At 61.7% G+C, this 25,583-nt stretch overlaps 2 protein-coding genes across 11 annotated transcripts; one reads left to right on the forward strand and one right to left on the reverse strand.

Moving 5' to 3' along the window:
* Nucleotides 1–119: 119 nt before the first annotated feature.
* Nucleotides 120–3,245, forward strand: MTERF4 (mitochondrial transcription termination factor 4). Of its 3 annotated transcripts, none has more exons than XM_087739059.1 (4): nt 120–478; nt 544–728; nt 826–1,183; nt 1,805–3,245. In XM_087739059.1, exons 1-3 carry the CDS (start codon nt 139–141, stop codon nt 1,156–1,158), a joined length of 858 nt encoding a protein of 285 aa, XP_087595185.1. In that variant the 5' UTR covers nt 120–138; the 3' UTR covers nt 1,159–1,183; nt 1,805–3,245. The 3 variants fall into 3 exon arrangements, with proteins under 3 accessions (XP_087595185.1, XP_087595186.1, XP_087595184.1); XM_087739060.1 differs by having other exon boundaries at nt 1,891–3,245; XM_087739058.1 differs by lacking the exon at nt 1,805–3,245 and having other exon boundaries at nt 121–478; nt 826–1,369.
* Nucleotides 2,195–23,945, reverse strand: SNED1 (sushi, nidogen and EGF like domains 1). Of its 8 annotated transcripts, none has more exons than XM_087739045.1 (33): nt 23,552–23,945; nt 20,369–20,656; nt 19,587–19,727; nt 18,711–18,873; nt 17,670–17,795; nt 17,409–17,522; nt 16,485–16,598; nt 16,124–16,237; nt 15,890–16,006; nt 15,459–15,584; nt 15,084–15,188; nt 14,490–14,603; nt 14,220–14,336; nt 13,617–13,733; nt 13,415–13,531; nt 13,043–13,156; nt 12,784–12,957; nt 12,478–12,591; nt 11,403–11,516; nt 10,855–10,968; nt 10,654–10,767; nt 9,750–9,812; nt 8,375–8,558; nt 8,182–8,294; nt 7,364–7,642; nt 6,832–6,976; nt 6,421–6,503; nt 5,671–5,757; nt 5,310–5,426; nt 4,732–4,822; nt 4,023–4,106; nt 3,728–3,765; nt 2,195–3,270 (listed from the first exon to the last, which is right to left on the reverse strand). In XM_087739045.1, exons 1-32 carry the CDS (start codon nt 23,753–23,755, stop codon nt 3,729–3,731), a joined length of 4,104 nt encoding a protein of 1,367 aa, XP_087595171.1. In that variant the 5' UTR covers nt 23,756–23,945; the 3' UTR covers nt 2,195–3,270; nt 3,728. The 8 variants fall into 8 exon arrangements, with proteins under 8 accessions (XP_087595171.1, XP_087595165.1, XP_087595164.1 ...); XM_087739039.1 differs by having other exon boundaries at nt 4,732–4,819; nt 9,750–10,046; XM_087739038.1 differs by having other exon boundaries at nt 9,750–10,046.
* Between the last annotated feature and the right edge of the window lie 1,638 nt (nt 23,946–25,583).

Below are 25,583 nucleotides of genomic sequence, written 5' to 3' on the forward strand. Positions count from 1 at the left end.
CCCCGGCTCCCGCACCTCGCTCCTGCCGGGTGGCCGGAGGGGCCCGGGCCCCAGGCGCCGACCCCGAGCCCCAGCGGCGGGGGAGGAGCGCGGCGGCGGCGGCCGGGCCCCTCCGACTCCTCCCCGCGCTGCCAGGCCATGGCGGGGCGGCTGCTGCGCGGCTGCGGGCGGGCGGGCTGGGCCCTGGCGCCCCGCGCCCTCCCCGCCGCGCCCGGGCTGGGCCCCCGCCGCGGCTGCGGGGAGGCGGCGAAGCTGCGGGCCATGGGCTTCAGCGAGGAGCAGGCCCGGCGGCTCCTGGGGCTGCAGCCCCGGCTCGGCCCGCAGCGCCGGGAGGCGGTGGCGGCGCAGCTGCTGCTGCTGGGGCTGAGCGCCGAGGCCGCCCTCGGCCTGCTGGAGCGGAGCCCGGGGCTGCTGCGGATGCCGACGGAGCGGTTGCAGGAGCGCGCCGAGGAGCTGCGGCGCCTGGGGCTCGGCGGAGGTAGGGCGGCGGGGCGGCGGCGGGGGGACGGGCACCTCCCGGCCCGCTCACCCCGGTGCCCGCAGGTCAGCTGCAACGGGCGGTAAGCCGCTGCCCGCAGCTCTTCACCTTGCCCGGGAGGAGGATGGCGGCGGCGGTGCGGCTGCTGCGGGAGAAGTGCCTCTTCACGGCGGAGCAGCTGAGGGAGGTGCTGGGGACCTGCCCCGCCGTGCTGCTGGAGGAGCCGCGCCACCTCCACCACCACTTTCAGGTGAGGGGCCCGGGCTGTTCCCGGGGGTACCCGCCCCAGGGCCGGGAGCGCAGTGCAGGGCCGGGGCTGGGCGTGAAACACCCTGTCCTGCCCGCAGTACGCGTACTTCAGGATGGGGGTCCAGCAGAAGGAGATGGTGAAGGCCCGTCTTTTCCGAATGCCCTTTGCCGAGCTCAGAAACCGGCACATCTTCCTGGAGCGCCGGGGGCTGTACCAGACCCCGCACAAAGGCCAGACCCAAACCAGTAACCCGAAACTGAAGGACATCCTTCAGCTCCCGGAGAAAGACTTCCTGGCGAGCTTGGCCCACTCCACCCCGGAGGAATACGAGGTCTTCAGGAAGCTGCTGGCTCGAGAGGAGGAGGAAGAAGAAGAGGAGGACAGGGATGCACTATATGCAGAGGAAGGTGAAGACTTGGACAGTGAATGAAGTAAAACAGCCCAGGAGTGAAGAGGTGAGGCTCCAAGGTGCCTAAGCTCTCCCATGCTGGTGCAGTCCCTGGCCCCACTGCACTCGTGGGTGCTCTGGGCCCCCACCCCACACAGGCACAAGCCATGGGGGCTGCAGGGCTCCGTGCACAGGGCCCCACTGAGGGGCAGTAATAAATCCTCTGTATCAGAATACAACAACCACCTGCTTTCCTTCTCGTTGACCAATTACTTTAAAAAATACCCAGTTTCCATGACGTTTTTTTATTTAAAAAAAAACAAACAGACAAAATAACTAATTTATTTCCAAGGCTAGGTTAAAACCTTCTGGCTGCATTACATATGGTGCTGGCTGTGGGGTGGGAAGGTGGCGGGCTACCATGCCACGCTTCCCGTCTCTGTGGGGACAGGCCTTGTGACAGAGCTGGCTGGGCCCAAAATGGGACTGTCCCATGGGGGGGCCACCTCCACCTTCGCATCCCGTGTTGGCACAGGGGTGCAAATGCTTTCTGACTACAGCCCCAAAGCCTCCCCTCCCTCAGGGATAGCAGAGGCTGTTCTGGCTTTTCCCTGGCCCTGCTCTTCCAGGCAAGGGCTGGCTTTTTCTCATGGCCTGGGGTGGCAGGACTTCTGTGCTCACCTTGCAGCAGGGAGGCTGGAGCAGGATCAGGCACCCTTAGAGGAAAATGAGGCATGTCCATCTCTGACTCCGATTCTCCTTTGGGAAGTGCAGGAGGGGAAGCATCATGCTGGCCAGCTGGTCGTGGCTCTACACCGTCCCTGCCGCTCCCAGATGCCTCAGCTTTTACGCTGCTCCCAGCAGGGAGAGGGTGGTGCCAGGAGCACCCAAACTCCTGGGCCTGTTCTGCTCCGAGAGCCTCTTCCAGGCTGCAGCTCAATATGTGTGGCTGAACAAGAAAGGGTCCTATGATGCTCGTGGGAGGGGAGGGCTGCCCCCCACACTGCTTGGGAAATAACACTCTATACCATAACTACGATATATCTCTGGTATGTATTAATTTATAATATACACTGTGTACGTTAATACACAAATCTATGTTTAACTAGTGTTGTCATACAACCTCACAAAAACTAGAAACGTTTCTAAGCTACACTTTTTCCTTGCCTGCCCTGCTGCAGCCAGTGGGGTGGCTGCTGTGGGGACTCGCACGCTGGTCTTCTCCTCCAGAAACAACACAGCGGTGGCATGGCTAGTGCCACAGGGAATGCAAATGCTGCGAGCAGCTCAGGGGATGGCGCGTGGAGCTTGCTTTGTCACCAAGCCCGTACTGTGCCCTGCACTTGGAGCCGATTAGCATCAGAACAAGGGTGGTGTTACTCCTTGGCTGACAAACTTCATCCTACAGATCACTTCTAAAATTCTTTCTAGGTGCTCTGTTGCTTTCTGAGCTGGAAATTTGGTTAAAACCAGGGATTGTTTACAAAGCAAAGAAAAAAGGCAGGCAGTAGAAGCTGCCTCAATTTCCCCCGCCAGAGCAGAGGACACAAGGACACGTCTCCAGTGCCCACGCTTGCCTCACTGCTTGGGGAGCTGCTCACCTTTTCTAACTCATCTACATAGGGAAGATCTCCAAGCAGATTTTGGTGGGCCACATTTCAGGTGATAGCTAAGGCTTTTTGGTCTGCGTTAAACTGTTTTATTTGGGGGTTATCGGTAATTTATAACCTTGGATTACGAAAACAAGTTATCGCAGATGCTGTTGGCAGGGAGCTGGGCTCACCCCTGCCGATGCCTGAGCAGAGCCAGGAGCCTGTGGCTCGTGCAGAGTGGCTGGGGGTGCTGAGCGGGGCTGGTCCCCTTGGGGGGCAGCCAGCCAGCTGCCGCGGTATGCTGGCGCTCAGCTCCTTGGGGGCAGAGGCAGCCAGAGTAAGGCAAGCCAGAGCAAAGGCAGTGCTGGTCCGGCGGAGGGAAGGGAGTGCTGCTCGACCTGCCAATCTGGCTGCCTGTCCCTAATGGGCTGGAGGAGAGGGAGAGGCTGATGCCAGGCAGGAAGGTTCCCTCGCCGTGTTCAACTCAGTGAGCAGATCTGATCTTCCTGGTGTTTCAAAAGCCCTTAGATGTGGAAAGACGAAGCTTCTACTGCTTTGAACCCTGTGAAGGGGCAGGAAGAGAATGAACTGGTGTGCAGAGTCCCCATGAGCTCTGCAGCTCCCTCTTCCCACCCTGTGCACCCTATGCACCCGTCTCAGTCTGGGAGAAGGGGACCTGCCCTCTCCAGGGCTCCAACCTTTACCTTGCTGGAGGCTTGCCCTGCAGGCAGCGCCCAGGCCCTTTCTGTGCAGGAATCTCTGGTTCATGGGGCTGCAGAGCTGCAGGGGAGCCTTCTACTCTTCCACCCCAGCCACAACCAGAAGCCCTCAGCCACGTGCCCAAGCCCAACCAGCGCAGCAGCGGGAGAGCCCTCGCACCCCCTTGACATGGCAGCATGAGCCTGGGCTGTGCTGTGCCCTCTGCCCTTTTCCTCCCTGACTCCATGTGGGGATGCAGGCAGCCACAGGCAGGAGCTGCCCCTGCCTGCGGCTGAGGAGGACCTGGAGCAGGTACTTACTTTATGGCTTCTTCAGTGTATGACTGTTGCTTGGTTTTCTGAAAGAGAAGGGAGGAGAGCACTGTCAGCCCTGCAGCCCCTAGGCTGTCACTCACAGGGAGGGCAGCACAGCTGGAGTCCGAGCCTCAGTTGTGCACTCCTTGCACTCTGTTCTGCATGGGGTGCCTGCACCCCTCTCCCAGCCCACCCCCAGCCTAGGCACCCCTGCGTGTGCTGGGTGACACTGGCTGGCTGCATCCTCCTGTCCTGGGCCACGAGAAGGCTGGTGTGTTTCGTGAGCTGCTGCTAGCTGTACCTGCTGGTTGTCTTCTTGGAACCAGTGCTCTCGCAGCTCTCCTTGTAGCAGACATCCTGGTGTACCTTGTAGACTCTCCTGTACCTGCACACACAGCAGAGGGGTGAGTTGTAGGGAATAATAGGGACAGATCTGCTTTTACGCGTGCGAGGGCGGAGTTTGGGAGTCTCCCCTGTTTCCTTCCAGGTTGTGGTAGCCAGCCTTGATAGGAACAGGGCTGAGCCTGCTGTGCTTGAGGGCTGACCCCACACAGCCAGGCCCTTGTGCCTCCATCAGAGGAAGGCTGGAGGGCATGAGGGGGCAGAGCAGAGGCCCCCATGCCCTGGCAATGCAGCAGGGCTGGCCCCAGCCTTCTGCTTGCAGATGCAGAGGCAGCCAGGAACTTGTCTGTCAGGCAGCAGGCAGGGGATCAGCTACTGCTTGGGGGGTCATGCACACCAAATCCAACCTCACTGCCACATAGGTGGGTAACACTGCTATGGGGCTGTCATTTCAGCAACACCCTGCCGTGAAGCACAGCTGGCAGGGCAGCCCTGGGGGCTCGAGGGCAGATGAGGCTGCTCAGCCTGCGCTGGGGAGGGGGCAGCTGCAGCCACCTGGCAGCTGCCAGCTGGGGTCTGAGATGGCCTCACACTCGCTCTCCCTTCCCTGGAGCCGAGCTGCGGGGAGACATCCCCAGCTCTGAGCACAACCCACAGGCAGTACTCACAGGTAGTGGCAGGTGCCTCCTTCCCACACGGGGAATGACTTGGTTTCCGAGTACAGCCGTGTGCACGAGTGTGGCACCTTCTTGCAGGCTGCTTGGGGAACAGGAGAGGGGAGCTATCAACAAGCCCGTCTCTGGCCCTGCCTGCCTGCGCCCTGTGGCTTCCCCTCTGCTGTCCTGGAGGGCTGGGCACAATAGAGCTGGCCCACCAGGAGAAGCAGAGCCCCCAGCCCTGCATGCCCAAATAACTACATGGGCAAGGCAGGAGCCTGGCTTGCCAGGCTGCCTGGCAGAGGCAGAGGGCTCGGCCAGAAGTGGGGAGCAGACCTGTGCTCCCAGATCTGCCCGAACCAGGAAGAGCAGAGGCCAGCCCCTCTCTCCGCTGTTGGCACAGCATGGCTCGCTCTAGTAGAGCCCGAGTACGGTGGGAGCCTCCTCAGCCAGGAGGAGCCGGGTGTTGACAGGGTGTGCTCGGTGACCTGTGCCCTGGGGGACCTGTAGCTGGGGCAGCTGCCAGGCTGGACACATGCAGTCTGCCTGCAGGAGGGAGCTCGGCCCTCCGACAGCAGCGAGGCACTCACCCAGCTCACAGAGCCGGCCCTTGAAGCCCGGGCGGCAGTCACAGTGGTAGGACTCAGCGTCCCTAGCGCAGGTGCCTCCGTTCCTGCAGGGGTTCGTGGAACAGTTCTGCCCCTCACCTGCAAAACATGTATGGCTGTCAGACCCTGGGGCCATGGTGCAGCTCTACCAAACCCCCGGTGTGTCAGGGTGAGCAGCAAGCAGGCAAGCAGGAATGGTGTATCTGGCAGGGGCCCGTACCATGCGCCTTGTGTGCCTCCCGGCAGGGCAGCAACAAGGAGAGCAGGCTGGTGCCGAGCTACACGTGTGCCTGCAGGGCCTGGGCTGGGTCCCTGCTGCTCATGTGTCTTCCCCCAGACTTACTCTTGCTCTTTGCCTCGCGCAGCTGCAGTGCCAGATTGCCCTGGCTGAACACGTCCACATTCTCCAGCTTCACTGGAGCCTCCGGCTCTGGGCAACGAGAGTGTCAAATGTCACCTCCAGCCTGGGCCAGACCCAAAGGCAGCCCCTTTGGTGGGAGCCAGCCTACCCGCAGCATCAGGGGCCTGGTCAGGCCTCAAGCAGCGGTCAGCCCTTCCCAGTTGGCACCCCTAGAATTAAGGTGACAGACCCCCTGGAGCACTGTGGGACACAGCCCTGGGGAGGCAGGGGCAGAGCTGAGAACATGCAATGAGCCCAGGGCTGCTGTCAGGTGTGCTGGGCTCCCTCCCCATCCCATAGCGTGGGGTTCTGGTAGGATATCTTGGGCTGGCACTTGTATCCCTAGTGTTCCAGGGACAGCAAATGGGGGGCTGGTCCTGGGCTAGAGAGGGGTTTTTCGCTGCTGCTGGCAGGGTAGAAGGCCAGCCTGTGCTGCAGCTGGCATTGCCTCTCATCACCAAGGGTCCCTCTCTGCGCTCCCTCATCAGCTGTGTGTTATCCCTCTCCCTGGTCAGGGGTCTGGCAAGCAGGGCAGATGTTTGTCTGCCTAGGGAGAGGTGATAGGGCCCTGCCTTCCTCTATGGCTCCCCAAGCCCTACTGCAGTCTGCCTAGCTGCCACCCTCTCCTGGGGGGAGGTGTAGGAGATGGCACTGTGTGACAGAAGGGGGCCGGAAAGGCAGCAGAGCACTTACGTGTTTTCACAGTGATGGATTTGCTCAGCACAGTGCCGAACCTGGCGCTGATCCTCCCTCTACCATCCACCAGCTCGGTGAACCTGGGACAGGAGAGCCATTAGGGTACAGGACACTGTAGGTCCCCCAGGCCACAGCCACCCCATGTGCTAGGGCTGGAGGCAGCTGGATAAAGCGCTCGCTGGTAGCATCAGGCTCAGTGTGAGTCCCGCAGGCTCAGCTGCAGGTAGTGTGGGGGACCTGCTCATAGGACAAGGAACTCCAGCGGGTGGGCAAGAGGCACAACCCAGCAGGAGCATGGCTTGACCCTGTGTTCACCCGGACACAGGAGCTGGGAAAAGGGGCTGTGCTCAGCCTGATGCTTGGGCCGAGCACTGGTAGAAGAGCCAGAAGTGCCAGGGCAGTGCCTACCTGGGGGTTGGCGATGGCTCCTCAGCTGTGTCGCGATCTGCTAGCAAGCGGAGTTCAGGCAGAAAAGCTGGGGGCAGCCTGTTGCGCAGGACCCGGGGGTGTCCAGCTTGGCTCCATCGTCTCTCTGGAGCCCCATCCCTCTGCACTGCAGACCAAAGGGTTAGGCTTAGTGAGAGGCAGGCTGTGAGTCAGCACAGCAACTCAACTCCAAGCCACTCCCCTCATCCCCAGGCTGCCATTTAGGGCTGTCTGGGGACATGTGCACACTCTCCACCTGCCTGGGCTGCAAGCACTGGTCCCTGTGAAGCATCACAGAGCTGTAACTCTGCATCTGCCCTCTGCTAATGGAGGTGGCACCCTGCAACCCCCACCTCCCTTTGCAGGTGACCTGCATCCTGTCCCCATAGCCTGCTACGGACACCCAGTTCTGGGTCAACTGGTTTCCTACCCCCTGCCCCGCTTCCCTGTTAGCCCATCTCCTCATGCTGCAGCAAACCAGCAGCACCCCAGCCCCAGCAAGCCAGGCACTCACAGGTGGTGACGTAGAGATGGATAGGCTCGCTGTGAACTTGGCCTTGCTCCGTGTTCTGCACAGCTGTCACAGACAGGCGGTACCGCTGCCCGGGGAGCAGGTCCCGTACCGTGTAGGATACAAGCTTCCCATTGGGAACATAGCGGCTCTTCACACTCTGAGCAGTAGTGACGTTGATGATGTACCCCTCCACATCACCGGTGGGCGGCTGCTCCCACACCATGGACACTGAGGTGGCAGTGACGCGGGAGGTGGTGAGGTTTTGTGGGGGGAGAGGCCCTGGGGCAGGCAGGAGGCAGGGAGAAAAGGGGTCAGCGCTGGTGTCCTTGAATTGCAACTGCCCTACTTGCTCACATGCCACCTAATAAGCATGCCAGGGCCCCAGCTTGCCTGGCCGTGCCCAGGCCAGCCCTCAGCTGAGCTCCAGCCGTGCAATGCTCTGGGAGGAGATGTCAGCACTGGGGCCCTGGCAAGGGGGTCAGAGCCTCACTGCACCCTGGCACCTGCATCTAGCCCTTGTGCTCCATCTGCTGTACAGCAGGGGATGAATCAGGCCCATGCGGGCTCTGCATGGGGCTGAGCTCAGGCTGGTCTTGAGCAGTGAACAATATCTGGGAGGAGAGGATGTGGCGGTGCCTTGCTTGCCCTTCCTTAGGGCTGCCTGCGCGCCTCCTACCTGCTGTGCTGGCCAGACAGGCTGACAGCTTTCGCACCTTCCCCTCCCTGCAGCTTTCCTGCTAGCCACAAGCCATGGCTGCCCTGTGCCTGCCAAGCCCCAGGGCCCCTGCAGCAGCAGCAGTGAAGGCAATACCACTCACTCGTCCACACATGGAAGGGGGCTGTGGCCAGACTCTCCGAGGGGTGGTCTTCCATCCCCAGACCGCTCAGCGTTGTGACATGGACGATGTACCTCTCTCCTGGCTGCAGGTCCCTGTGGATGAGGAAGGCAGGGGTAAGGTGGGCAGCCTGGGAAGGCCAACTCGTCCTGCACCTGCCTGCTGCCCCACTCACAGGAAGGTGTACTTGGCCACACTGCTGTTCAGTTCCGCGGTGCTTTCTGCCAGATCTCCTGGCTGGCGGATGGAGACACGCACCCTACTGACGGTGGAGTGCTTGAGCCGGTGGAGAGCCCATTGCACCGTGATGGTGCTGGCCGTCACATTTGTGATCTCAAAGCCTTCCACCGGACGCGGTCCTGGCCGGAGCAAGCAGAGAGGGCTGCAGTCAGCCGCTGGTCATCGTGGGTTGCCCCGTCCCTCCCCTGTGCCCCTGCAAGGGGGGTCCTGCCTGTCCCTCCGGATTGGCTTTCCCAGTGGGAGCAGCTTGGCACCGCCTGCCCTGCCGGACTCTGCTCTCCCATCCTCACCACCTGTGGGCAGGGGGGAGGCACATCCATCTGCTTGCCCACAAGGCCTCGTGCCATCCACGGCACCCCTGGGGCTGTCCTCCTCTGGCCACAGCCCCCCACCACCAGCTCCAAAGGGGCTGCAGTGCCTGGGCCTGGCCCTAAGCCCACTGCACACCCCAGGCGGCCATCCTGAGCCCAGTTCTCACTGCCTCTGGCATCCAGCCCTGGCTTGAGGCCTCCTGAGGGGCGCAGACCCCTGCTGTGCCCAGCACCACACCTGCCTTCTCCTCCCCTGGGCTTCACTTGGTCTCAGCCTGCTGAGGAGGATGTGGCCCATGGGCTTTCCCACCATCCCCCTCTTGTTAGGGGGCAGCTTTTCTAGGTCTAATCCCCTCCATCCTCAGTTTGCACTTCATTTCTACATCCACCTGCCCTAGAAAGCAGGACCACAGCTGCTCTGCCTGCCCATGCCCCCACGGAGGCATCACTGTGCCCCCTTCCCTCCACCCAGAGAGCAGAGGTCCCTGCCAGCCTCTGCACTCTCTGGCATGTTGCCATGCCAAGCCCAGCAAGGCAACTCACCACAGGGCTCGTTATCAGCAGAGATTGCCCAGCCTCACTGCCCAGCTGGCATGGGGAGTTCTCCAGCTCAGCCAAGCACCACTGGGGACCCACGCTACCCTGGGCCCAGTGACAAGGGGTAACTGGTGCAGCAGGCACAGCCTGGCCCTTGATGAACAGGATCCGGGAGCAGTCCCCGCTGCCAGCTCCCTTACCAGCCCCTGGGCAGGGGCCCAGTGAGCCGCAGCAGTTTGGTCCCCTTTTACTCACAGCAAAGAGAACAGCAATTCTCTGTGCCGAGCACTTTCCAAAGGCCCCCAGGCTGGATTTTAGGATCTGCACCACCAAACCCGCTGGGGTTCGGTACAGGCCCAGGCTGCAGCTGGAGCTGGTGGCAGGGAGGAGGTGGCACAAGCCCTGGCACCTGCAGGGGCCACATGTGCTCACGACCACAATCCCCCCAGGGACACTACTCACTAGTGCGTGTGGTGAGCATGATGGGCCTGCTGATATCATTCTTGTTGTTCACGTTGCGTTTGACTGAAAAGACAGAAATATTGTAGGCTCTGCCGGAGGTTAGTGCCCGCAATTGGTGGGCAGAACGACTTCGGTCCACAAAATCTGTCCTGCGGTAAGAGCCGTCGAGGGATACGTACGTCACGGCGTAGCCGTCAATGAGTTGCCTGGCGGCTGCGTCCTCAGGTGGGTGCCAAGAAATCAACACACCAGTGTCCTCCACCCTTTCCACCTTTAATGAGGTTGGTGGCAGCAATTCTTCAGGGTGTGGGCAAAAGCAAAGGGGAGAGGTAACGCCATGAATCTTTAGAGAACAGACCCCGGCAGCAAGAGGCAGAGCAGCAGCGATGGAGGACAGGGCCCTTGCTCTCCCTTGGTGCACCTGGCAGGGGCCCTTTGGGCGCCAGCTGCCACTGGCCTGATGGGCACGGGAGGAGCCAGGGTGCTGGGAGCGCTCCCAGCCACTGTGACCTGGCAGCACCGGCAGCCACATGCTTGCCACTGCCTGCCGGGCCTAGGACACCGGCGAGACAGGGTGAGGGGCCCTGGGGAGGTCGGTGCTGGTGGTGAGAGGCTTCCCTCGGACACCTCAGCCTCCCCTCATGAGGGCATCCGAGGGATTGCTGTCACTGCAGGGGGCCAGGGAAACCTGTCCCCAGCATCCTCATGCCAAGCCTGCAGCAGCAGCTCAGCACACCAGCACCTGCCCACAGCATGGGTGGGGCCCAGGCTGCCCCCCAGCCCTGCCCGCCTCAAGGAGAGCTGCTGGTCCCAGATGGCGTTGAGCCCTTTGTGGGCAGTGGCCACCGCCAGGCCGACGTTGAACCCCACGCCACGTCCTGGTGCCGCTGCTGAGGGCCTTTACCTTTTTCGCAGCTCTTGCCTGTGTAGCTGACTTTGCAGGTGCAGCTGTGGGTGCCATTGCCGGGCAGACAGTAGCCTCTGCTCCCGCAGGGGCTGGAGAAGCACGGGTCACTGGCTGTGGGAGAGGTGCCAGGCCCGGTGGCATTAGAGGTGCCAGCTGGCCAAGTGGCCACCCTGCACCAAGCTGCCCTGCCCACCTCACCTGTCTCACAGTGGTAGCCAAAGAAACCCTCCGGGCACACGCAGAGGTAGGAGCCCCCGTAGCTCTCGCACTCCCCTCCATTTCGGCAAGGGCCCGACTCACAGGCATCCACTTCTGGAGGCAGTAGGAGGCCGGCGGTGAGCAGGGGGCCCCTGGCATGCTGGCAGCCAGCTCCCATGGGCGAATGACAGCAGTGAGCCCCCGAGGGGCATACAGTACAGACACGCAGCCTGGGGCTTGGCACAGCCAGCTGGGACCCAGAATCCCACCCAAGTGCTGTGGCAGCCTCATCCCCTGGCAGGGGGTGAACGCCTTCGAAAATGGATCCATCACCAGTGGACACCTTGTTCCTTGCTCCCTCCCAACTAGAGCAGTTCCAGCTCTGCCCTGGAAACCGCAGGCAAGGAGGCATGATAAGCATCGAGTGCCCAGGGTGATGGCTCAGGGTCAAGGTGCCCAAGACAGTGACCAGCTGCCTGGCCGGTCCTGGCCACGTCCCGGTGCCCACAGTTCAGTCTCCCGCCATGCTGGGAAGGGCGAGTCCATACCTGTCTCGCACTGGGTCCCCACAAAGCCCTCAGGACAGTAGCAAGCAAAGGACCCGGGGAGGTCCTGGCAGGTCCCGCCGTTCTTGCAGGGCTCTGACTGGCACTCATTGACATCTGGGGAACAGTGAGAGGAGAGGTGCTAGCTCAGCACAGAGACGGGGCCAGCGGGGCTTGGAGAGGCAGCACTTCTACCACAGGCTGCAGACCCTTCCCATGTCGCTCGCTACCCCAAGCCCACTGGCCAGGAACAGCCCTGCTCCTGGGGCCATCGCGAGCCCACTGCCCCATGCCTGCCCCCGTGCGGGAGCTGCAGCAGGAGCCAGGCATGGGGACATGCCCACAGTGACACCTGGGGATGGCTGGCAGCGTAGGGCTGTGCCAAGAGGTCCCATAGGGTGCCTGCGGCACATCCCCTCCTCTAAACCCCTGCAGGCATCCCACCTTCTCCCACCACTGTCCTCTGCCAGGCCCTGGGGAGCCAGGCTAGAGCTGCTTGCCAGAGAGTCCCACCACCCCCCGTGCTGCCCGTCACCCCATTCAACCAGTGCCTGCATGCAACCACGACCATGTGCATACATGGGAGCAGGAGCACAGCGCAGCCAGAACTGTGCTACCTCAAGCTGCTTCCCCCCCCGCCCCACTCTTGGCCAATAGCTTTGGAGCCACGCAGGGCACTTCCCACCCAGATCCCGAGATCAGGGCTTCTCTGCACAAGCTTAACACGTGTCAGGAGAAGGCATTGCTCCATCAGTTATGGGGATGCCTACGCAGCAGAGTGGACACAAGTAGCGCACGTACCCCCCGCAACCCTGCCTGCTCCTCTGCCCGACTGGGAGCAGCGTCTCCCGACCGGCACATCCCATAGCTGGCCGGGGGCTCTGGGACAGGAGCCCTTGCCACAGGCTGATCTGAGCACGCAGGAAGGAGACTGACGCCAGCCCACACAACCGCAGGCAGCCTGGCTCCTGGCCACAGGGTTCGTGCCTGCTGTCATTCTGCGGGGCCTGGAGGGTGAGGAAGGGTTTGCCACAGCTGCCTGTGGCAGCCCTGGAGCACACCTGGCACAGTCTCTTACCTGACTCACAGTGGTGGCCGGTGTAACCCGGCTCACATAGGCACAGGAATTCGGCGATGCGGTCCTTGCATTGGCCGCCGTTCAGGCAGGGCTGGGACTGGCACTCATCAATCTCTGCAGGCATTTGGGCAGGGGAGAGACAAGGCAAGAGACGTGAGCACCAGGCAGGGGTCTCTGGGGGGCTCCATCCACGTACTCAAGTCCTCCCCTGCCCGCGTCCATGTCCTGGTGTCACCAAGCTGTGGTCATGACCATAGCCCACTGGGACGGTGCCCCAGGGCTCAGCCGTTCCCTGGCGCTCCTCACCATCACACTCAGGGGGGTCGCTCCAGATGCCTGGCAAGCGGCAGACACGGGGGTGGTTGTGCTGACTGAGGGCGTAGCCCAGCTCACACTGGTATTCAGCCAGCGAGCCCACCTTGGTGGAGTTGAAAGAGGCCTGGGCGTGCTTCACCTCGCTGGGGATGCCGCAGTCAACCTCTGGGGAGAGGCAGGGGCAGGGGTGAGTGGGGCCCGCAGAGGCACCCTGAGCCCCTGGCTGGCAGGGGCAGCAAAAGGCCCTTACCAGACTGGCAGTGCTTCCCTACGTAGCCCACGGGGCACGTGCAAACATAGCCCCCGCTGAGGTCCTCGCAAGTAGCGCCATTCTCACAGGGACTGAGGAAGCACGGGGAGGGCACTAGAAGAGCAGAGCAAAGAGCAACCGCTGCAGAGCTGGCAGAGCCTAGAAACCAGAGCCATCCCCTTTCCCCCTCCGGCAGCACTCCCTGCCCTCTGGCAGGGCACAAGGAAGAATCAAAGCACTTCAAATTACAGGGAAGCGGGTTCAAAGCAAGCAGCAAGGCTCACTTGCTGCCACCGTGGCCATCAGCTCCACCAGCAGCCCCAACACCTCCCCAGGCAGTCCCCAGCACTGGGGCACCCTGCTCACACCTACCAATCTCACAGTGCCGGCCGGCATAGCCCGTGGGACAGTCGCACTTGTACTTGCCAATGTAGTGGAAGCAGGTGCCCCCGTTCTGGCAGGGCCCCGAGGCGCAGGGGTCCGGCTTACCTGGGGGCAGAGGGCAGGTGGGAGCTGAGCAGTGAGCAGGATGACTGCCACCTCTACTCCCCGGGTGGGGGCTGGGGGGCCATACCAATCTCACAGTGCTTGCCGGTGAAGCGGTAGGGGCAGGTGCAGTGGTACTCGCCATCTGCCTCCCTGCAGGTGCCCCCATTGCGACATGGCCCTGAGCTGCAGAGCCGTGGCTTGGCTGCAAAAGAGAGCAGTGAGAGCAGGGGTTACCTACTGCTGCTGGCACCCCAAGAGCCACCACCTCCCACCAGCACCCCACCAAGCCCCTCACTGCAGGAAAGCAAGTGCACCTGGGCCCCACAGCCCTGGGCTCAGCAACACTGTGAAACACCACCTGTGCAGACATGTGCTGGGGCCTCAGAGAGCCACAGGTGCCTGATGCCAGGGGACTGGTGGCTGCTCCTGAGGCCAGTTCAGGCACATAAAAAACCTCCAACACTGATGGTGTTTCCTGCACAACAACAACTGCATTAGCTCCTGCAACTGTCAGGGGCTGTGAAGGGAGCCACGCAATCCTCCCTCCACCCTGCAGGATGGGATGGGATAACCTGTGCCCACTTCCAGCTGCAGCTCAGCAAGCAGCTGCTCATCTCCCACAAAGGTCCAAGTTCTTCTCCCACCCCCTGCCAGGTCCTGGCGCTGGCAGGGAGCTCCATGCAGGTACCTTTCTCACAGTGCTTGCCAAGGAAGCCTCGAGGACACTCGCAGGTGTATGAGTCATCGTGAACCTCACAGGACCCTCCATTCAGGCAGGGCTCTGAGTCGCAGGGGGATGGCATCGCTGCAAAGCCAAACACAGGGTGTCACTGAGGACATACAACCAGGAGTGTGAGGGCTGCTCCCTGGCTGATGATGGTAACCCTACTCACTTCCCCGGTCCCCATCACATGTCCCTCCCCAGGGCTGGTCCCACATCTCTGCGGACGAGACTTACTGTGGTTGGTGCTGTAGTCAGTGTGGCAGACACAGAGGTAGCTCCCACCATACTCCATACAGTACCCGCCATCTGGGCACTGGGTGTTCATGTTGCATGGTGTGGTGGTGACTTCTGCAAACACATGGCCAGCACCAGCCTCTGTCAGCTGGTGGCAGGAGAACACCAAGCTGGCTGCCTGGCCAGAAACAGCGGTCTCCTAAATTTGCAGGGTCTGATGAGACTGGAGGGACTCTCTGTACCCCACACCACAGATGGTACAAACAGCAAGGGCCAGCCTGGATGACCAGCGAGCTTTGGAGCAGGAGCACACAAAGGCTGCTGTTCCCTCCCCACCCAGCCCCAGCCTGGCTACCCTGGAAGAGGCAGCTACCGTGGAAGAGTCAGCTACCCCTGGAAGAGGGAGTGATGGAGATGGAAGTGTTGCCTCCTCACCAGGGGACAGTATTTCCAGGCTCAAAAGCAGTGCATACCCCTGGTACCATAGCCATACCCTCAGGCATGGGCAGAGCGTCTCCTTGCTTGCCCACAGCCTGCCTAGCTCAAGCATCCCAGAGAGAGAGCAGACACAGTGAGTGAGAAGCCTTCGCCTACCGAATTCACAGAGGAGACCAAAAAACCCAGGCGGGCACTGGCAGATGGTGACATTCCCCTCCAGACAACTGCCCCCGTTGTGACACTCGCAGCCCTCCGAGAGCTCTGCAAGAGAGAAGACAGGAGCTCCCAGGACCCCTCTTGCTTGTGGGGCTGGGACTGCCAAGCAGCCCTGCTGGATGCCACCCACAGGGGCAGCTCAAGTGGGTGGTAGCCACGAGTCCCCCCAGACACAGCCTTCTTCAGCAGGATGAATCTGCTGTTCAGTCCAGGAGCCCTAAACAGGCTCTCCAGGCCTGATGCTTCTCCCTCTCAGGAGTGCGAGGGCTCCTCTAGAGACATGACACCCCACCAGAGAGACCCCCTGGTACTCACTGTCTCGACAGTCCTGCCCGGTGTAGCCCTCCCGGCATTCGCAGATGTAGCCCTGCTCCGTCTCCAGGCAGCTGCCCGCATTCTGGCATGGGTGGGAGAGGCAGGCACTGGGGACGCGGGGCCTGCCTGCAGGAAAGGGGGAGGCTGAGCCAGAGCCATCCCAGCCTGGGGCTGGAACACCCTCTGTCCTGGGGGAGCTGGGGCAGACCCAGTCTAGCTCAACTTCAGGCTGGAGACCCCACCACAGCCAAACAGCCCTGATGGAAGGAGCTCCCCCCCAGCAGCACCACAACCCATCTGCACACGCTACCCACCACCTTTCAGCAGTGCCTACTGCTGACGCAGCCCCTTTTTAGCCATTTGCCCCTTCCCACTCGGCTCCCCTGAACCTGACTCCTGTGCCGGGCCGGGCGAGGCGAGCCTCCACTCACCATACTGGCAGTTGTTGCCGTAATAACCCGGGGAGCAGGTGCAGATGTAGCGGCCAGGGCGGATATAGTTGCATGTCTGCCGATTCCGGCAGCTTCGGTCCTCACAGGAAGATGAGTCTGGGGGGGGGGGGGGAGCAAGAAAGCAAGCAAGTGAAGAGCAGGGCCCAGCCCTAGGAGAAGGGCCGTGATGGGCATTGGAGCATGGGGGACACAGTCATCTTGGGGAGCAGGCACCTGTCTCACAGCGCTGTCCGATGAAAGGCTCCAGGCACACACAGGTGTAGTTATCAACCAGGTCAATGCAGTGCCCACCATTCAGGCATGGGCTGGACTCGCACTCGTTCACCTCTGCAAGGGGAGGCCAGGAAGGGCAGTCAGGCCACGCATGGGTACTGCTGGTTCACCCACTACCTCCCATCCTGGATGACACTCGGGATGGGGAAGGCGATGGCCGGGGTGGGGGAAATCAGGGCTGCCGGCGATGCCGAGCGCTCCCCTCCTGAAACCACAGCCAGGAGTGAAACAGGGTGGGAAGGCAGCTTGCCAAGGTGTGAAATGTCACCATCACCCCCCCGCGCCTGCTCCTGCCACCCACCTGTCTGGCAGTCCACCCCTGTGTACCCCAGCTGGCACAAGCACACCGCTGTCCCGTTCACTGCCTGGCACTTCCCGCCATTCTGGCACACCCTGCTCTCACATGGCGACTCTTCTGCAGTGGGACATTGAAAAAAAGAGACAGGGGATCAACCCAGGTGCAGGACCAGCACATGGCATTCTCTGCACACATGGTGATGCCGGGGCTGGGCAGACAGCACAGCTTGGAGCCACCAACATACCCTCTGGCGGGAGACAGTGGCCACGTCCCCAGCCATGGCTCTTCCCAAAACCCTTCCTCGGGCAGCTCAGCCCTTTCATTCCCCTGCGCCTCTTGGATGCCAGCATGCTGCACTGAGTGTTTCTCCCTCCCTCCCTTCCCCAAAAGTCAACTCGCTGCTCGCCTTCTCCACCGGCGTGGAGGCTCTCTGGGAGCCAAATGCTTTGGCAGCACTTCCACCAGCGGGTGGAGGCCAGTGGCGGGGGAAACCAGCCACCACAGCCCCTGCCAGGGACTGAGAGTCCCCACTGGCTTCAAAGGGCTCAGGACCAGAGCATCACCTGCAAAAGCAGGGCCTTCGAGGCTTCTGTTTAAGCACTAACCGCCAGCTTTTCTCACTAAGGGAGTGGTGGTGGGAAGAGGTGCCGGCAGCAGTGCTGAACCGAGCTCTCGGCAGAGTGGGCTGCCAGCAGCAGAAAGCACTCACAGCCAGAGCAAAGTTTCCTTTGCCTGCAGCAAGCTGAAATCCAAGCCGGTGGCGCTCAGCACCCGTTGCAAACTGCTCAAGTCCAGCAGCTGCTGCAGGAGCCCTGGTCTCAAAGAGCTCCACCCCCCCAAGAGCGGCAGTGCCCCCCAAGCCTCAGGTCTCTGCTCTTCAAGCATGGCAAAGAGCCAGCCCCACCACGCCAGCAGCCCCATGCTCACCGGCCTCGCAGCTGGCGCCTCTGAAGCCTGGCAGGCACCTACAGCTGAAGCCGCCGGCACCATTGAGGCAGGTGGCTCCATTCTGACACGGGTGGGAGAGACACTCATCCACATCTGAAACAGAGCCCCGGGTGGGGGCAGGAGCTCAGGGCAGGGACAGGGACGGCTGCAGGGACAGAGACTGCCAGCACACAGATGTGAGGCCAGGAGTGAGACCTGCTCCCTGCGGCAAAGCATCGGCAGCTTGGAGCTGGCACTCACCGACATGGCACCTCTTCCCGGTAAAGCCAGCCAGGCAGGAGCAGGTGTAGGAGGGGTTGCCTGTGATGCAGTCCTCAATACACTTCCCCCCGTTCAGGCAGGGCCGCAGCGTCAGGCAGACAGAGGCTGTGGGGACAGGCGGTGCCCTCCCATCAGCCCGTACCCTGGCAGGGCTCACCCGCCGCCACACCAGTACTGGGGTCTCTCCCCACGCCCGCCTGGGTCCCCGGGGTGCTCGGGGAGCCCATGAGGGCTGCCTGCCTCACAGCAGGGTAGGGTCCGCTCCTTGTGGGCTCCCCTGGGACAGGAGGGCAGTTTTATTCCTGGTGTGCAAGGGGGAAGAGGCTGCATGAGGTCAGCCCTGCTGGCCAGGGGGACATGGACGTGCCCTTGCTTATCACCCGGGGCAGAGGGAAAGGGGGACAGGAGAGCCTGTGTACAGCAAATCCATCGGTAACGCGAGACACACACAGATCACGGGTGGGATAACATTGCTGAGGGGGAGTAGGGACAAGGAATGGGAGGCCAACAGCTCCACAGGGGACATGTCAGGACCCCCGCGGCAGGGAGCATGACCCAGCCCTGCTGCCCTGGCCCTGTGGGGGAGGCTGGCACCCAGCAGCCCTCCACATGGCTCACCCCATCCTCCTGGGACTTACGGACTTGTGCATCCCCCGAGGGTGCCAGCCCCTTGTGCCCTGCCCTGCCTGCCAGTAGGCTGGTGGGGTCCCACCTGTGCGCCATCACCTCCTCCCCAGCCTCCCTCATTGCTCCCCACAGGCTCTTTTAATCTCAAGTCTTCCTCCCCTCCCCATTTGCTCTCCCAGCCCCTTCCCAGCCCCCACGCACCCGTGGGTGCCATCCCCAGTCACGGCAGGTGCTGAGGATGGTCCCCCCATTGCTGCCTCCCCTCCCTCCCCAAGCCCTTCAAGCCGTCTCCTCCACCCCGCAGATGTGGGGGTTGAGACAGGGAAAGACGGGGCTGGAGAACAGTGTGGGATTGGGTTGGGAGTTAAATAAACCTAACTGCTGTCCTCTTACTTGTGTTGCTGCAGCCCCCCACTTGCACCTGGGCATCATCGATTCTGAACACCCAGCGCCCGGGGATACCCACATTTGTCGTCATCTCCACGTCAGCGATGTCATCGGTGCGGGATCCGGGGATGTTGAAGTAGCGCTTTCCATCACCGGCGTTAAAACCTGCCTGAGAGGACAAGGGCAGAGGGTAAAAAGACACCACTAGTACATGGGCAAAGGTGGCTGGAGCACACAGGCTTGTCTCTCCTGCCACTCGGTGCTGCCGGTGGCACCGCTTGGACCGACTGTCCCCTTCCATGTGCCACCAGCCAGCACTCAGCCCTGTCCAGGCACCAGGATGACAGCCCACACAGTGGGGCAAAGCGGCCGCCCTGCCTGCTTGGTCCCTCCCCTGGGATTCAAAACCCATCCGCTTCCTCTCCACCTGCCGCATCCTGCCTGCTGCAGGCTGGCGGGCAGGGAGCCAAGCACAGATCAACTGCCGGTAAATTCACACATCCGAATGGGTACTGGGGTTTTTGTGGGTGTGGGTGTTGGCTTTTTTTCCCTTAAATACAACAACACATACAAGGATGAAATAAAAATACAAGCAAAAGCTGTGCTGGCTGCAGCAGCTGCTCTTAAAGGCTGAGGTTAGGGAGGAAAAGGGACTACAAGGCAGCAGCCAAGGCAAAGACCTGTGGTTTCAGGATAACAAAGCCCCCTGTATGGTCTTGGCTTTTGGAGTCAGAGCACACATGGATATTTAAGAACTTTAAAAAAAAAAAAAAAAAAAGCAGGGGGAGGCTTTCTACCTCCAAAAAAACCCAAACCAGGAGCCATGAGCTCACAGGGCGGATGTGCTACCTGGGCACCCCGGGGGCTGTGTTCGCCACTTACCTGTGCTGCGATGCCGCCGAGCCCAGCAAAGTCCCCCCCACTGCTGGCGTGCATACCCGTAGTCCAGGTGATGGACTCATAGTTGAAGATGGTGAAGGACAGCTTGCCATCCGTGATGAGAACGATCTGGAAAGTGTTTACCTGCAGCAGGGAGGGGAGGAAAGCAGTGAGCGGGGAGGAGGGGGGCAGGCAAGCCAGCCAAAAACCAGTCAGAAAATAAAATGACAGAAAGAGTATTTAGCAAAGCAGTGTTTCTTTGAGCCCCAGCCCTCCTGTTAGAAAAGGCAGTTGGGTTTAATTATTTTTTTAACCCTAAGGTGTTGTGATCCCCCTGCTCAGCACCCCAGCCAGCAGAACAGCTCGCTTTTCCTCACAGGGGAACAGGAAAAATGGGGAAAAATGTGGTTATGTGGCCTCTGGAAGAAAGGTACCAAACCCCATCTGCAACTGGCTCCTCAGCACAGCTGCATGCAGGCAGGCAAATGCCGCCCTGCTGCCACCCGAGAAGGGGGACGCCACTGATTCGTAGCCTCCACACAGCACAGAGAGGAGGGGGTTTGGTTTTGCCAGCCTGGCGCTGCTCTGTCACGGCAAGGCATTGCAACTGAGCCGCCAGGGTCAGCTTAGCCCTGCTGACAGCTCCGTGCTGCACATGGCAGGAGCGCCACCACCATGGAAACACCAAAGTTCCAGTGGGACGCTCTTTAAAAAAAAAAAAAAAAAAAAAAAGACCACCACAAAACTAACCCTAAACTAATGACTGCTTTGCCCCAGCTACTTACCGGTGAAAACGAACTGCCCCCAAAGAAGGTTACTCGGTACCAGGTGGCGATGAAGACCCACTGTGCAGAAAACCCGGGGAACTCAGGGAAATACTGCGCGATGTCCCTGCTCGCTCTCTCCAAGATGGGCTGCTCAGTGCTCTCCCGGTAATACACATCGCCTGCCTGACGGTTATCCACATCTGCCCAGAAAGCGGCCACCACACGCCGGTCCTTGGAGATGGGGAAGGCCACTGGTGTGAACTGGGAAACCTCCTTCAGGAATGAGATGATCCCATTGTTGTTCACCTGTGGAGAGGGAGGGAAAGAAACAGGCGGCCATGGTTGATTCCTGCCACCGGCAGGAATCCACATTTTAGAGTCGCTTTCCATTTCACCTTTCTTTTCCCTCCCCCCCTCCCCCTTTCCACAAACATTGGAGCACTTCCCTTTCCTGCCCTTGGAAGCAGAGACGTGCCACAGCGCCCACAGCCCCCCACCCCGGCCGCTTGCTCACTGGAGTGCGGCTGCAGGGAGGCAGCCACCCAAACAAACCCAGCCCTGTTCTCCACCACAGCCGGGCCAGGGGAAGGGGGAACAGCTGAGAAAACTGCAGCATCCCCGGCGCTTTAAACAAACAGCGCCCAGCATGCTCGGCCAGCTTGCGCCAGTGCTCTTGGCGGGGACAAGGGGCTGTTTTGCTCACTCCCTGCTCTCTTACAGCTGACATGCAGCCTGCAGGGCGTCGCTGCCACCCTCTAGGGTCTAGGGCCGGGCATCACTGCAACCCTTCTGGCAGGTGTGTTGTGCCTGAGACAGGCGGCCACCAGCACAGGATGGGGGGAGCCTTGCCGGGCAGGAATCTATCCACCAGCATGCACAGTGCTCTGAGTGAGCTAACAAGCGGTCAAGCTTGGTCCCCAGGTGACCAAGTGCCACCATCCCGTGCAAAGCCCCCAGTGCTGGCTGGGCCTCAGCAGGCTGCTCTCGTTAAAGTGGGGGATGCCAGACACCTGGGGTGAGATACTGCAAGCTCTGAGCCCTTCTCCAGCACTAATTAACTAGGGCAATTAGGGTCCTGGGATGGCTGGCCCAGGGTTGCATGGCAGAGGCAGCCCTCAGCCCAGGGAAGGAAGCTGGAGACAGTGGATGCTGCTGCCTGGAGTGCTGCCTCCTGGCTTGAGGATGCAGTGGGAGTGAGGAAGGGGAGGAAAACCCCTGCCTGCACTGCTGCCTGAGCAGGCAGCGAGGGGGCAGAGATCAAAGGGAAACGCTCTCACCCTCAGCCCCCAAAATTCCCAGGAGGAAACCCTGCCAGCACCCTGCCACACTGGCAGCCCCAGTGGGGCAGGCAGCTCCCAGCCATTCCGTTCCCCTGCCCGCAAGTGACAGCAGGACAGGCAGGAGCACACAGCCCCCCAGCTGAGCTCCCTGGCATGCAATGCCTGGCTCTGGCAGCACCAGCCCAGCAAAACCTGGGCTGCAGGGTGGGAAAGTGGGTTCATGGCGCAGGGAAGAGGCTCTCAAGTAGAGAGAGCAGCCCTGGCACGCAGCAGGCAGGGGCTAGCAGTGGTGTGACGCTCACATGCCGACAAGGAGCTGGGAGCCAGCATCCTGCCAGGAGCCATGCTGAAGCCAGGGGGGAACTGGGCTGTGATGGCCTTGTGCAACCCCTGGGGAGGGTCCCCAGGTCCCATGGAGGATCCCCAGCCCCTCCAGCAAACACAGGGCAGTCCTTGCTGTGACTAAGGGGAAGAGGATTCCTGTTTCCCAAAGCCTCCGTAACCCCGCGGTGTCCACAGAGGAACATTCTTCCCCTGATTAAAGCAAGATGGGAGAGAGATGGAGCCAAGAAGGGCTTTTTTTGTTGTTGCTGGTTTTTGCAAAGGAGGAGGGGGTGGTTGGAGGCAGCCCTCGAGGACAGAGGTTTCCAGGTAAGCCCAGCTCTGTGCCAGCTCCCCCGGGGAGAAGCAGCCCTGCCATGCAGACCCCTGTGCCAGGGGCAGGAGAGCTGGCCCTGCAGCGCCAGGGGGTCTTGGTTCAGGGGAGAGACACACACTGCTCTCTGACCCCCTGCAGCCCCTCCAAGACTCAGAGCTGTGCTGTAGATCCCGTATAGATCACGTCACCTGGCTTCTCCCAGCCTCTTCTATCCTCCCACTGTGGCTCAAGCCCCAAGCCCAGGTCCCTCCCACCCAATGGCAGGGTTGGCACTTTTATCAGGGGAAAAAAAAACCAAAACACTGGTAAGGACCAAGGACCTCCTGTGCTTAGCTGAAGTGGTGGGATGGTACACAAGCCCAGCTTCAAAATGGCACCGAACCGATGCTCAGCCCTCTCCTCCACCAGCCAGGTCTGGACTGTCAGTCAACCCAGAGCAAACCAGGGAGAAGAAAAGGGATGAGGATGCCAGAGGATTCACTGCACCAGGTGGGAGCCAGCACGGGGAGCACAAACCCCACCCCAGGACACAGGGCAGGTGTTTGGAGCCAGCGATGCCCAAAAGGCTCCAGGGACAATCGGGCACTCGGGGCTGCTCCTCTGCCTGGTGGCCACGGCCATGGGGGACACGACGGGCTAAGCATGACTCAAGCTCTCTGGCCGTGGCCCCCTCCAGGTGGCTCAGGGGCTGTTAGGGAGCACATCAGCAGGGGTCCCAGCAGCCCAGCCACCCTGGCGGGTGCAGGGAAGAGAGGAGAGGGAGCGGGATATGCCGAGTAGCCAGCCAAGCCCACTGCAACACAACCTAAAGGGCAGCTGTGTTTATTCTGCATCGCACCCAGAGCCCAGCCACTGCCTCCTCCCCAGCAAGGGACACGATCCAGGGGCAGCCATCCAGGGGCCGCAGCACGCCTGCTCTGAGCTCTCACCCGCCAGCGGTGCCTGGCTCCCCATCACCGGGACCCCCACAGCACACCACTGCGTGGTATTTCTGGCTCCAGCCAGGGCTAAGTCCAGGGCTCCCCACTGCGGGCGAGCACTTCGTCCAGCATCCCCAGTGTGGCGGGGCCAGGACCCTGACCCTCGCTGCACCACCCACTGAGCTGGGGGTCCAGCACGGTCCCGAGCCCCGGGCCCTGCCAGATCTCCCCCTGCCCTCAGCACACCGTTATTCCCCTGATGCGCTTGGATCCAACCCAGCAGGATACTAATTCAAAAATGAAATAAAACGGGAGGCCATCCCCGCTGCCGCCCGGTACTCACGTAGAGGCCGGTGTGCCCCGCGCCGAAGAAGGGGAAGGGGACGGAGAGGGGCCGCAGCTCGGAGCCGCCGTCGTCCTGCTTCCGCGTGGCGGCGTCGCCCTGCGTGGGCCCGAAGGGGTAGAAGTCCGCCAGGGGCACCATGCCGCCTGCCCACAGCCACTCGCCCAGGGCCACCAGCACGGCCCAGCCCGCCAGGCCCCGCATGGCCGCCGGGATCCGCCGCTCTCCTCTCACGCCGGCACCGGCCACCGCGGCATGGCGGCGCGGCGGGGGAAGAGCGCCCGCCGACGGGCGCGGAGCTCGGAGATGGCGGCCGGAGCGCGGAGCCGGGCACGCGGAGCCGACGCCTCAGAACCAGACGCCCGCTGCAGCTCGGACGCCCGCCACCGCGCCAGGCTCCTTCCCCCCGCCAGCCCCGCCCCTCCCGCGGGTGATTTGCATAGCCCGGGTGCGGCCAGCCAATGGGCACTCGGCGCGCCGGGAGGGCGGTGGCGGGGGGCGGGGTATGCAAATAACGCGGGGTGGTGGGGTCGGGATGGGCGGGGCGGGAGGAGGGGGCGGTGGGGGTCCGCCCACGGGTGGCGGGGGGTCCCTCCGCGGGGGGCGGGGGGGGGGACCCCACGCAGGGACCCCCCTGCCGCCCCCTCTCCTCCCAAGCCCCGCGCGGAGGGACCCCTCGCCGCCCCCTCATCGCCCACGGGGGAAAAGTAGCCGCCGCTCTACGGGTCTGGAGACGCGTAGGCACACAATCATCGCGCAGAGGCAGCCGCGACCCCGCTGCGCCCCCAGCTGCTAATTCAGCAGCGGGTCCCCTCTGCTCCTTTAAATCAGAGTGCTGGAGGGAAAAAAAAAGCGTGGAAGAGGAAAAAATGGTGTTATTAGATTTTTTTTTTTGCTCCCCCCCCCCCCTTTTTTTTTCAGGTGCTAAAAATATTATCAGGAAATTCTTTTCAGGAATGCCATGTTTTAAGTTATACTTTAGACTCAAGGGCCTCTTTGTCTCCACTGGAGGAAAAAAAGAAAAGCCCCACACCCACCCTACGTTTATCATCAACAAATGGTTTTATCAAGAAAGCCCAAGTCCCCAAGAAAACTGGTGGGGCTGTCCCCTGGGAGACCCTGCTAAAAAGCACGGGTGGGTTTTTATAGTTAATTGATAGTTAACGGTCGGTGCTGCTGCCCGTGCTGCCGCTGGGCAGGTGCTGGGGTGAGGGCCCCAGCCGGACCGAGGGGCTCGGTGCCCCCATCCCCACCCACCCCCTGGCGCCCCTGCGGCTGCGCCCACCCTGTCCCACAGCACAGGCATCTGGGGTGCGCGGATGCGGCCAGGTTGGGGACGTGGGGCAGAACACCATCCAGTCCCGTCCAGGGTCCTGGCAAAATGGGGAGGGCTGTCGCCTGCCCCTGGCATGGCGATGGTGCGGGAATCCGGTCCCCGGCTCCAGAGGTTTTCCGTGTTATTCCACACCCCCGCTGTATAAATATCCTCTGCTGTAGTGATTGCGAGGTATGTTTGAAAAGGGGCCAAGGAACAAATTATGTAAAGAGCGAAGCAGAGGAGCAAACAACAGTGGGACTGGGCTAGGACCAGCCGCGGACACTGTTGCGGAAAGTCTGCCTCATCGGGGGCCCAGCTCTGCCATCGGGGCGAGGGTGCTCCCAAAATCTCCCCAAGAGGTGGTAGCGCTGGCACGGGGATCATCGCCTCTCTGTAGAGTGGGGGAAACTGAGGTGTGGAGGGCCGAGAGTGGGGCTGAGCACATGGGGGGACCTTGCAGGCAGCAGGGGTGCAGCACCCAGGGTAAAGCTGTGGGGCTCCAAAATGCCCTCAGGGCAGCAGGGCACCCCCAGCAGCGCCAGGACCTGCCCCCCCCCTTGGAGTGGCCTCAAAGCTGGACCCCAAAATCTGCCTGATTCCTTGAGATGCCAGGGCACCTTGGCTGGCACCAGCTCTCCAGAACCAAACATCCTACAGGCAGCCAGCCTTCGCTGAGCCCCGCTGCTGAACATGGCGAGGCGTCCCTGTCCCTTT

This window comes from Nipponia nippon, unplaced genomic scaffold (assembly GCF_047370975.1).
Source record: "Nipponia nippon isolate SJK-2023a ecotype South Korea unplaced genomic scaffold, ASM4737097v1 scaffold_7, whole genome shotgun sequence".
NCBI lineage: Eukaryota > Metazoa > Chordata > Aves > Pelecaniformes > Threskiornithidae > Nipponia > Nipponia nippon.